The sequence below is a fragment of the Hylobates moloch genome, unplaced genomic scaffold (assembly GCF_009828535.3).
Source record: "Hylobates moloch isolate HMO894 unplaced genomic scaffold, HMol_V3 SCAFFOLD_6, whole genome shotgun sequence".
Lineage (NCBI taxonomy): Eukaryota > Metazoa > Chordata > Mammalia > Primates > Hylobatidae > Hylobates > Hylobates moloch.
The window spans coordinates 80768896-80780511 of NW_026652281.1; the positions used below are offsets into that span (position 1 = coordinate 80768896).

The 11616-nt window shown below is 53.8% G+C and overlaps 1 protein-coding gene across 2 annotated transcripts; it reads left to right on the top strand.

Annotated features, from left to right (window-relative positions):
* Positions 1-4278: 4278 nt before the first annotated feature.
* Positions 4279-9578, top strand: CDIPT (CDP-diacylglycerol--inositol 3-phosphatidyltransferase). Of its 2 annotated transcripts, XM_032155830.2 has the most exons (6): positions 4279-5141; positions 5236-5370; positions 6694-6847; positions 7282-7363; positions 8413-8494; positions 8602-9578. In XM_032155830.2, the coding sequence occupies exons 1-6, from the start codon at positions 5099-5101 to the stop codon at positions 8745-8747; spliced, it is 642 nt and encodes a 213-aa protein (XP_032011721.1). In that variant the 5' UTR covers positions 4279-5098; the 3' UTR covers positions 8748-9578. The 2 variants fall into 2 exon arrangements, with proteins under 2 accessions (XP_032011721.1, XP_032011720.1); XM_032155829.2 differs by lacking the exons at positions 4279-5141; positions 5236-5370 and having other exon boundaries at positions 5390-6847.
* The last annotated feature ends 2038 nt before the right edge of the window (positions 9579-11616 follow it).

Below are 11616 nucleotides of genomic sequence, written 5' to 3' on the forward strand. Positions count from 1 at the left end.
ATGAATCCAGAACACTTTGAAGGCTTCGGGATGATGCTGCTCATGACCAGGAGGTCCCCACAAACGGAAGTGGTTAGAGTGGCAAAAGAGTAGTTTTGAGGCATGTTCTACGGACAAAAAGGGGGAGGCATGAGAAACCAAGAGCATCAAAGAGGGGTGGGCTCATCTTCCAAACTGACTGTTAGGAAGAGCTCCATAAAAGAGACAAGAGCCTTTCCACTCTTTAGACCCAAGGCTCATGTCTTTTTTATTTTTCTCGAGACAGGGTCTCTCTCTGTCAGCCAGGCTAGAGTGCAGTGGCGTAATCATATCTTCCTGCAGCCTCAACCTGGGCTCCAATGATCCTCCCACCTCAGCCTCCCGAGTAGCTGGGACCACAGCTGTGCACCACCATACCCTGCTAATTTTTTAAACCTCTTGATAGCAGGACCTCTGTTTCACTCACTGCAATACCCCAGCCCCTCGAGCAGTGCTGGCACATGGTAAGTGCTTAATTTTTATTTATTTTATTTTTTGGAGACAGAGTCTCTATCTGTGGCCCAGGCTGGAGTGCAGTGGTGCAATCTCGGCTCACTGCAACCTCCACCTCCCGGGTTCAATTGAGTCTCTGCCTCAGCTTCTCGAGTAGCTGGGATTACAGGTGTGCGACACAATGCCTGGCTAATTTTTGTTTTTTGTTTTTTTTTTTTTTTGAGGAAGAGTCTTGCTCTGCGGCCCAGGCTGGAGTGCAGTGGTGCAATCTCGGCTCACTGCAACCTCCAATTCCTGGGTTCAAGCGATTCTCCTGCCTCAGCCTCCTGAGTAGCTGGGATTACAGGTGCATACCACCATCCCGGCTAATTTTTGTATTTTTAGTAGAGACAGGGTTTCCCCATGTTGGCCAGGCTGGTCTCAAACTCCTGACCTCAGGTGATCTGCCCGCCTAGGCCTCCCAAAGCGCTGGGATTACAGGTGTGAGCCACTGCGCCTGACCTAACTTTTGTATTTTTAGTTGAGACAGGGTTTCACTATGTTGGCCAGGCTGATCTTGAACTCCTGACCTCATGATCCGCCCACCTTGGCCTCCCAAAGTGCTGGGATTACAGGTATGAGCCACTGCACCCAGCTCCTCCTACTATTGCTTTCTTTTCTTTTTAAAAAAATTTTCTTTTTGAGACAGGGTCTTGCACTGTCACCCAGGCTGGAGTGCAGTGGCATGAACATGGTTCACTGCAGCCTCAACCTCCTAGGCTCAAGTGATCCTCTGGCCCCAGCCTCTCAAGTAGCTGAGACCACAGGTTCGTGCCACCACACCTGGCTAATTTTTTAACTTTTTATAGAGATGGGGTCTCTCTATGTTGCCTAGGCTGTTCTTGAATTCCTGGGCTCAACCAATCCTCCCACCTCCCAAGTAACTGGGACCACAGGCACATGCCATCATGCCTGGGGTATCAAAACGTTGCCCAGGCTGGTCTCAAACTCCTGGATGCAAGCGATCCTCCTGCTTCAGCTTCCCAAAGTGCTGGGATTACAGGCATAAGCGACCACACCCAGCCAGGGAAGTGTGTAAGGCTCTAAATAAGGCACATAAAGTCTCTTGAGTTCCCTCTTACCTTGCCTGTAGACTCCAGCTGCTAAACTGCTTCTCCTTGCCCTAAGTACACACAGATGCTCACACTGGCTCTGCGAAGACTGCTCTTTGCCTTTGTTCATGCAACCCCAACTGCTTGAAAGACTCCTACCAACCTCTTTTTTTTTTTCCTGGAAAATTCTTTTTTTTTTTTTTTGAGATGGTCTCACTGTCGCCCAGACTGGAGTGCAGTGGTATGATCTTGGCTCACTGCAACCTCTGTCACCATGTTGACCAGGCTGGTCTCAAACTCCTGCCCTGAAGTGATCAGCCCACCTCAGCCTCCCAAAATGCTGGGATTACAGGTGTGAGCCACTGCACCTTGTGGAAAATTATTTCTTTAGGTGCTACCAAAGCCCCTGTAATCCCAACACTATGGGAGGCCAAGGCTGGCGGATCATGAGGTTAGGAGATCAAGACCATCCTGGCTAACACGGTGAAACCCCATCTCTGCTAAAAATACAAAAAAATTAGCCGGGCATGGTGGCGGGCGCTTGTAGTCCCAGCTACTCGGGATGCTGAGGCAGGAGAATGGCGTGAACCGAGGAGGTGGAGCTGCAGTGAGCCGAGATCACACCACTGCACTCCAGCCTGGGCAACACAGCAAGACTCCGTCTCAAAAAAAAAGAAGCTCCATGGCTCCTGTCCTTCCTGTCCAATTGAGGCTGGGATAAGAGTGCTATCCCACTGTGTCCGTTTCTATTATAGAAACTTATCCATACTGTATTATAATTTGCCATTTCCTTGTCTGTCCCCACACTGAACTGTGAACTCTTCAAGGGCTGAGACTGTATCATTCATTTCTGTTTCCCAAGCTCCTAAGACAGGGACCAACATATAGTGCAAACTCAAATGGTTTGGTTAATATCGAATAGCCTTGGCAGCCATGGACCCTGCATGTACCTTTTCACCAGGAGTTGGCAGGAGGTGTGCCTTGCTGCAGGTACGGTTTCTGTTGGAGCGGGAGATGGTGGAAGAGAGGGGAGAGAGCTGAGAATTCAGAATTTGAGGATCAGAGAAGAATAGAATGGAAGTGCACGGTTCAAAAATCCCCCTACCCTGCTGGGATATTGTGAAACCCTCGCTCTCTCACCTCCAGGTTCCTCATCTCTCTCCCAGGACAAAGAGCATCTCCCTTGAAGCCTCACTCACCAGGTGTCTGTGCCTCAGGTCTTGGTAAAGAATGCTGGAAGTAGAGGCGCTAGTCAGAGAAAGGACTATCCCCGTGGCCAGGAAGAGATGCGGCCAGGGCAGACAGGGCTAAGGGGATTCTCGGCCAGCAGTGAGGAGTGGGTACTGGGTTAGCAGGTGAGAGGGGCACTTCACAAGTCCTAGGGCTGGCTGTGAGATGGGTGAGATGGGCACAGACTCCTGGAGAGTTCAGCTAGAGGTGGGAGGGGTCGGGGACTGGAACCAGGCATGGTGGGGGCAGCAGTTCTCTAGATATGGTGGTCCTGAGGCAGGGGGTTACTGCATTTGGATATCTGAGTCGCTTGGTCTTGTGACTGCTTTTTTTTGATGGGCATAGGGTTCAAGTGGCAGCAAGCAGTGCACAAAGCCTCCTCCATGAGTTCTGTACTGATCCGGGACAGGTATTCCTCAGAACGAGATAACGAAGCCTGGGAAAGGAAAAGCCAGAGGGGTTCAGCCTGGGAGCTCCCACATGGGAGTGCTGGCTGTGGGAGTTCCCAGGCTGGGGCCTGTGGGTCCAAGAAGCTTGCTCCTGAAGGACTGGGCCTTGAGATTTAGCTAGAAAGCTCTGGACCTGGGGGAGCAGGGTTTGGTGGGGGTTTAGAGTCAGGGCCTAGTGCTGAGAGCTATGGGTCTGGGCTTCAGGACTCAGGGTTGAGGCTAGAGTCTCAGGGCTTGTGGCTCAGACCTGGGACGGGGTGCCTCTGCCTGGGAGGCCTTCACTTCATTACATTCCCACCTCTAGGGTCCCCTGCAGTGCTCACCAGACCTCCTCTCAAGGAGGGTGCGGTTTGAGACGGCCAGCTGCTCTTCTTCTCCCCCTCATTCCCCATCGGAGTGGATGCCATCCCCCTGGGAACAGTCGAAGCCTGAGTTGACCTGAGAAACCAGCCGGCTTTCCCCCAGAACCCAGCCCACCACCATTCCCCGGGCCCAGGTTTAAACAAGGCCTTTAGAGGAATCATCCCGCTGCCTCATTCCCTCTCACAAGAAAATAATAATAATAATAATAAAGGTTGCTTTTTATTTTCGGGAGTGAGAGGGAACTCCCGCAACCCCCCACCCCTCACCCCTTCGCCTGGTGGGGCCCTCCTTCCTCCTTCCCTCCCAAGCACCTTCCCAAGCCAAGGCAGCTGATTTGACGCCCCAGACCTGGCAGATGGGTGGAAACCTTGGGCTACTCGGCAGAAGGGGAGACGTGGAGGCCTAAGGACCTCTGGTATAGGTCGTGGGAGACGGGGAATGGGAGATGGGGAGGAAGGCTGGAAAAGGGGGAGCCGGCTCCGTGTCGCTACCGGCCGCTATAAAACCCTTGGAGTCTGCAGAGATTCCGCAGCCTCGTTGCTAGGAGATCAGGGGTTCTAGAACTAAAGACAGAAGAATTTCCTAGCGCGCCTCGTTTGCTCCTCCAGCCTCCCCTCCGTACCCCTCCAGGTGCCTCCTTGGGGGCAGTGACCCCAAGCGCCAGACGCTTGAGAAGCTTGGGAGGATGACGTAGGGTGGAGCCTGCGACCTAATCCTCCCATCACAAGGGGCACGCGAGAAGCAACCCAGCTGCAGGGCGCTCTGGAGCCTCTCTAGCCGCCTGGAGCCTGCGAGAGCAAAGGCGGCTGGAGACTTAGCGGGCGGGGAGTAAAGTGGCAACTGCACCAAATCTCCTGGCCTCTCGGGGATGCAAAGACTCAGGAGGAGGAATTTTATCGCCTTGTCTTTGTCTCCAGGAAGTCATACCCTCCACAAAAGGAAAGCAGAGATTTTTATTCGGTCTTCTCTTTTACCCTTTCCTTTTCCTTTTCTACCTTTGCTTGACGTTAATGGTTCCTTCCTCCCTCTCCTCCTCTACGCTTTGGTACGAGCCAAGGGAGAGGGGCGGAGGGAGGAAAATGGAAAGGAAGCAGACAGGCTTTAAAGGGGACGCAACTATTTTTTAAGCCACTTTTTCTTCTCTCCAATTTTGCAACTACGGGGGCGGAGGAGGAGGTTCCCGGAAGCCGCGCGCAGCTGGAGCAGCGGCGACCGCAGCTGGAGGCCCAGAGCGCCTGCGGGGCGGGCAGAGGCGAGGGAGGTTACGGGTAGGAAGGGCGGGCTGCGCGCGCCCCCTGCGCCCCGCGCACCTCGGGGCTGGCCCATGCTCCGGACGGCTGCGGGCTTCAGCATCTGGGGCCGGGTTGGGGCAGCTGGGTCCAGGGCGCAGGTGGTGCGGCCGATGCACCGGGCCGGAGGCTGAGGCCGCGCGGCGGGGCTGGGACAGCACTGGCATCTCCAGAGCAAGCCGGGGGCAGCAAGGGAGGCGCCGCGATGCCAGACGAAAATATCTTCCTGTTCGTGCCCAACCTCATCGGTGAGTGCTGCTCGCGGCCCCGGGCCGAAGGAGAGGGCGAGGGGCCTTGGCGGGCTCCCTGATCCTGCCCTGTCTCCCCGCGTCCCGTTCCAAGGTTATGCCCGGATTGTCTTCGCCATCATTTCTTTCTACTTCATGCCCTGCTGCCCCCTCACGGCCTCCTCCTTCTACCTGCTCAGCGGCCTGCTGGACGCTTTCGATGGACATGCTGCTCGCGTTCTTAATCAAGGTGACAGACACCCCTCTCAGCCAGCCTTGGGGCCCAACAATCCCCTGCTCCCTTCCCCTGCCTCCTCGGGACCTCAGAGTCAGAGGGCTGTCATTCCCATCTCTGAAAAAAAGCAGAACAGGATGGCCTGGGGTATTTTGTTTTGTTTTGTTTTGTTTTTTGTTTTTGAGACAGGGTCTCGCTCTGTCACTTAGGCTGGAGTGCAGTGGCGCGATCATGGCTCACCACAGCCCCCATCTTCTGGGTTCAAGTAATCCTCCCACCTCAGCCTCCTGACTAGCTGGGACTACAGGCGCGTGCCACCACACCCGGCTAATTTTTAAATTTTTGTAGAGACTGGGTCTTGCAGTGTAGCCCAGATTGGTCCCCAGCTCCTAGCCTCAAGCGATCCTCCCGTCTTGCTCCTAAAGTGCTGCGCCCAGCAAGAATGGACTGATTTTGTAGCAGAAGGGATTTAAGCTAGCTCTTGAGAACTCACTGCTTGTGAGAGGTGTGGATGAGCAAGACATGATATGGCCGTGGCGCTGCTGGAGGTCTCTCTGAATACAAATCCATTCAGGCCAGGGGCGGTGGCTCACGCCTGTAATCCCAGCACTTTGGGAGGCCGAGGTGGGTGGATCGCAAGGTCAGGAGTTCGAGACCAGCCTGGCCAACATGGTGAAACCCTGTCTCTACTAAAAATACAAAAATTAGCGGGCTTGGTGACGCATGCCTGTAATCCCAGCTACTCGGGAGGCCAAGGCAGGAGAATCGTTTGAACCCGGGAGGCGGAGGTTGCAGTGAGTCAAGATTGCACCATTGCTCTCCAGCCTGGGCGACAGAGCAAGACTCTGTCTCGGAGAAAAAAAAAAAAAAAAAGTGTATTCAACAGGGGTTTACTGGAGGCCTATTGTGTGCCCTGCATAAGCAGCTGGGGCTCCAGAAGGCATGCTTAGAGGGAGGATGGAGAGGGAAGGGTGATGGCTTCTGGAGGATTGACTAATTTTTTAATCTGTTCTCCAGACCCAACTGTAAGGCTTCGCCTGAGGCATCAAGTCTCTTTATCTAGCTCTAGAGTCTTGGTTCTGGGGTTGATGAGTTGCAGACATAGCTTTCCTCTCCTCCTACCCTGTTCCCTCCACTCTCATGCCTTTCTCAGTTCATGTCATGGTGACCTTTGCCCACTGACCTCACACACAGCCTGTTTTCCAGCCTGCGTTCCTCCCCAGGCAGGTGGACACTTCCAGTCTTCGTTTACACCCTGCATCAGAGTGATAAAACAAATATGGGTGCCTGTCCTGCATCCACTGCGCCATAACAGCCCCTGCCCACCTAATCTTCCAGGAACCCGGTTTGGGGCCATGCTGGACATGCTGACGGACCGCTGCTCCACCATGTGCCTGTTGGTCAACCTGGCCCTGCTGTACCCTCAAGCCACGCTGTTCTTCCAACTCAGCATGAGTTTGGATGTAGCCAGTCACTGGCTGCACCTCCACAGGTCTGCCGCGATTCTGGGGGCCTTGGCCAGTTGGAGACACTACAGTGGGGTGGGCTGAGCCTAGATGGAAGGGTGGCACTAGGCATCCTGGAAGGACTCCTTTGTAGCTCTGCTTTGTAGAAAGACCCCAGGCAAACCTGCCTCTCTTTAAAGCTTCAGTCATGTTTACAGTTGCATTCAGCAATTCTTAGGACTCTTCTGGCTGGGTATTCTAGGATTCCAAATAGGTGACAGCTCATAGGAAGGGGCATGGGAGCTTTCAAATGTGGCATTTGAATCCTGACTCTGCCCCCAAATAGGTAACTGTGGCTTTCGGCAGGATACTCGTCCTTAGCCGTGCCCAGTTTTCCATCTGTACAATAGGTGTTAACATGAGGATTGGATGCATGGTAGTGGTCATGAAACCTCGTGGGTTCCCCTGTTTTCTCCCCAAGTTCTGTGGTCCGAGGCAGTGAGAGTCACAAGATGATTGACTTGTCCGGGAATCCAGTGCTTCGGATCTACTATACCTCGAGGGTAAGCATTTCCTGCAAACCCCGCCCCTCAGGCTCTTGACTGTGGGAAGCCCTGGGCTGAACCCTGGTCCTAGCCTAGGAGAAGGTGAGGGCACAGAGCGGGGCCTGTCCAGTCACTCCAGGAGGAGAGGCCTGTAAGCTGAGACGTGGAGGAAGAGGATTGGGGGGGAAGGCCTGTGTGAATTACTCCAGGGAATAAGTGGGAATGAGGCCTGCAAAGAGGAGGGACTGAAAGCGGGGAGGGAGATAAGCCAGAGAGATCTGCAGGGCTGGAGTGTGGACTTGATTCCAGGAACACAGGCAGCCTCTGGAAGGATTTTTAAAAAGATAATGGCTGGGCACGGTGGCTCATGCCTGTAATCCCAGCGCTTTGGGAGGCTGAGGTGGGAGGATTGCTTGAGGCCAGGAGTTTGAGACCAGCCTGGGCAACAAAATGAGACTCTGTTTCCACACACACACACAAAATCTTGAATTAGCTTAGCCAGGCACAGTGGTGCACACCTGTAGTCTCTATTTGGGAGGCTAAGGTGGAAGGATGGCGTGAGACCAAGGGTTTTTTTTTTTTTTTGAGACAGAGTCTTGCTCTGTCACCCAGGCCGGAGTTCAGTGGCGGGTTATCGGCTCACTGCAACCTCTGCCTGCTGGGTTCAAGTGATTCTTGTGCCTCAGCCTCCTGAGTGGCTTGGACTACAGGCGCGTGCCACCACACTTGGCTAATTTTTGTAGTTTTAGTAGAGAGGGGTTTCGCCATGTTGGCCAGGCTGGTCTCAAACTCCTGACCTCAGGTGATCCATCTGCCTCAGCCTCCCAAAGGGCTGGGACTCCAGGCATGAGCCACCACGCCTGGCCGAGACCAGGAGTTTTGAGGCTCTAGTGCTATGATCATACCACTGCATTCCAGCCTGGATGAGAGAGCGAGACCCTGTCTGTAAAAAAGAAAAAAAAAATAAGAGAAGTCATATGCCGAGATTGTGCCCTCATTAGTGCTGGGGGGCAGGGGGTGGCACACTCCTGCCTCTTGCTAATGTGGCCTGTTTGCTGTGTGTGCAGCCTGCTCTGTTCACCTTGTGTGCTGGGAATGAGCTCTTCTACTGCCTCCTCTACCTGTTCCATTTCTCTGAGGGACCTTTAGGTAGGAGATGAGGGGCTGGGCAGGAGGATGGGAGGGGGATCTGGCCTGCCCAGGGAGATGGAGGCCCCCTCCTTCGGGCCCCACACTTCCCTGCTGCCTTCCTGCAGTTGGCTCCGTGGGACTATTCCGGATGGGCCTCTGGGTCACTGCCCCCATCGCCTTGCTGAAGTCTCTCATCAGCGTCATCCACCTGATCACGGCCGCCCGCAACATGGCTGCCCTAGACGCAGCAGACCGTGCCAAGAAGAAGTGACGCTGGAGCCCCGGGTCCTGGCTGCCCACCTGCCCTGGGAGTCTTGCTGTGCCACACAGCTCTCCACCCCCTGCTAGGAGGTCCCAGTCTCACGCCTTCCTCATGTGTTGTTCTACCTGTTGGGACGGGGATCAGCCTCTCTTTGATGATGTCACGTTCTCTGGGATCCTGAGGACCCAGGCCTCAAATCAGGGAGGATACGCGGGAGGCCCCATCCAGACAGGCGGTGCTCCTGGGGTGCCAGGACCGGGCAGTGTGACACCCTGCTGGCTCAGCCCTGGGGTCTGAGATGCTAGGGACACTTGAGTGAGGGAGGTGGCGTGAGGGCCAGGTTTCCCGAAAGGGAGGGGAGTCAGACCTCCTCCCCCAGCCAGAGCAAGCCTGGGGCACCATGCCCAGGAGGGAAGAAGCCATCCACAGCCTTCCCTGTCACTGGCTCCTCTGTCCTGCCTACCCTGGTCCTGGCGGGACTTCACTATTTGACTTGCTTTCCTTTCAGATATTCTTGGCTCAGGGCCTGGGTTGAGGGAGCTTAGGGAAGGATGTCCGTCTGGGTGCTTTTCCTCCAGTTTGCTGGCTAGCTTCTCCATCTACCCACAGTGACCTCACAGAGAGGCCCTCCTGCCACCCATGCTCATGCGGTGTCCCCGCCGCCCACTTGTTTGATGTCATTGACTGTCTACATGTATTTATATTCTTGATATTTTCTACCCTCACTAGAATGTAAACTCCATGAAGGCACAGACTTTTCTTGTTCCCTTCTCTATCCCTAGAATAAGACCAACTTGAACCTGGCATATAGTAGCTGCTTAATAAATACTCGTCTGTCAATGAGTTGGTTTCTCAGAGTGTGGTCCTTAGACCACCTGTGGAATATTTCTATTTCTCTTTTTTTCTTTTCTTTCTTTCTTTTTTTTTTTTAGAGACAGAGTCCTACTCTGTCGTCCAAGCTGGAGTGCAGTGGTGCAGTCATAGCTCACTGCAGCCCCAAACTCCTGACCTCAAGTGATCCACCTTAGCCTCCCAAAGTGCTGGGATTACAGGCATGAGCCACAAAGCCTGGCTGGATATTTCTTTAAAATGCAAATTCAAGCCAGGTGTGGTGGCTAACACCTGTAATCCCAGCATTTTGGAAGGCCAGGGTTGGGTGGATTTAGTACGGGAGTTCCAGGCCAGCCTGACCAACATGGTGAAACCCCATCTCTACAAAAAATACAAAAGTTAGCCAGGTGCAGTGGCACATGCCTGTGGTCCCAGCTACTCAGGAGGCTGAGGTGGGAGGATGGCTTGAGCCTGGGAGGCAGGAGGGAGAGGTTGCAGTGATCCATAATGGTGCCACTCCAGCCTGGGAGGCAGAGCCAGGCAGTCTCAAAAAAAAAAAAAAGCAACTTTGGCCCGTCTTGGAGGCTCATGCCTGGCCTGTAATCCCAGCACTTTGGGAGGCTGAGGTGGGAGGATCACTTGAGCCCAGGAGTTCAAGACCAGCCTGGGTCACATGGCAGGACCCCGTCTCTACAAAAAATAAAAATTAGCCAAGTGTGGTGGTGTGCGCCTTAGTCCCAGCTACTGGGGAGGCTGCAGTGAAAGGATTGAATGAGCCTGGGAAGTCAAGGCTGCAGTGAGCCATGATCGTGCTACTGTACTCCGGCCTGCATGACAAAACAAGATGTCTCAAAAAATAAAGTAAATGCAACTTCTTGGACCCTGCAGCTGACCTTCAGAGTTAGAAGCTCTAGGGATGGGCCCAGAAACCTGCAACTTGAATGCTGGGGAATTCTTCCAGTAATGTTGAGAAACACTGTTCCCTCTTTTTGTGGGCTCCTATCATATACTAGGCATTGTTCTGGGCATCTATCCCCTGCCATCTGTGGTTTTTAAACTACTGTACCGTATGCCAGACTCTGTGCTGCGGGTTCTTTGCAGATGTTACTCATTCTATCTGCATAATAGCTTAGTCAAGTGGCCCAAGAGGCCCCCATGTCCAGGAGAGCGGAAATTTACCAGATGTGTACTGAGCCTCAACTCCTGTGCTAGGCCCAGGGGATTCACTGGGTACTGGGCAGCTGGCTTCCTCTACAATAACACAGGAAAGTGCTCATTGGGGGTGGGAGTAGAAGACACCTAGGACCTGATTCAGGGTTTGGTGAAGGGGCTGGGTATCCCATGTGGAAGGCTGGTAGGGATTGGAGAGGAAAGGGTTAGTGCAGAGGAGATTGGTTCTTAGCTGAGGGAATGGCATGGGAAGGCAGGGAGGCCAGAGAGGCCCCTGGGCTCTGCACCTCTTTCTCCTTCCTGTCAGCTCTTCTTCCAGCATGGTGGGTCCTCTGAGCACTCTCCAGCCTCAGAGCATGGAGCCCTTGGTCGGCCTGGGTCCCACGTCCCTGACTGGCTCCTGGGCTCCTTGGTTCTAACCATTTACAGTAACATCAGAAATTGGAACAGATCTAGGGTTAGCACAGTGGCTCACACCTGTAATCCCAGAACTTTGGGAGCCCAAGGGGGTGGATCATTTGAGGTCAGGAGTTAAAGACTAGCCTGGCCAACATGGTGAAACCCCATCTCTACAAAAAATCCAAAAATTAGCCAGGTGTGGTGGTGCATGCCTGTAGTCCCAGCTACGCAGGAAGCTGAGGTGGGAGGATTGCTTGAACCCAGGAGGTGGAGGTTGCAGTGAGCCAAGATCATGCCACTGTACTCTAGCCCAGTGACAGAGCGAGACTCTGTCTAAAAAAAAAAAAATTGGTGCACAAAGCAGGTGTGTTTCCAGCGCATCAGGCACCCCCACCATCCCTGCCAACCTGGCCTGCTCCAGTCAAGGTGGGGAAAAAAAAAAAGGATCTAGATCACAGGGCCTGGAGCACCAAGTGCT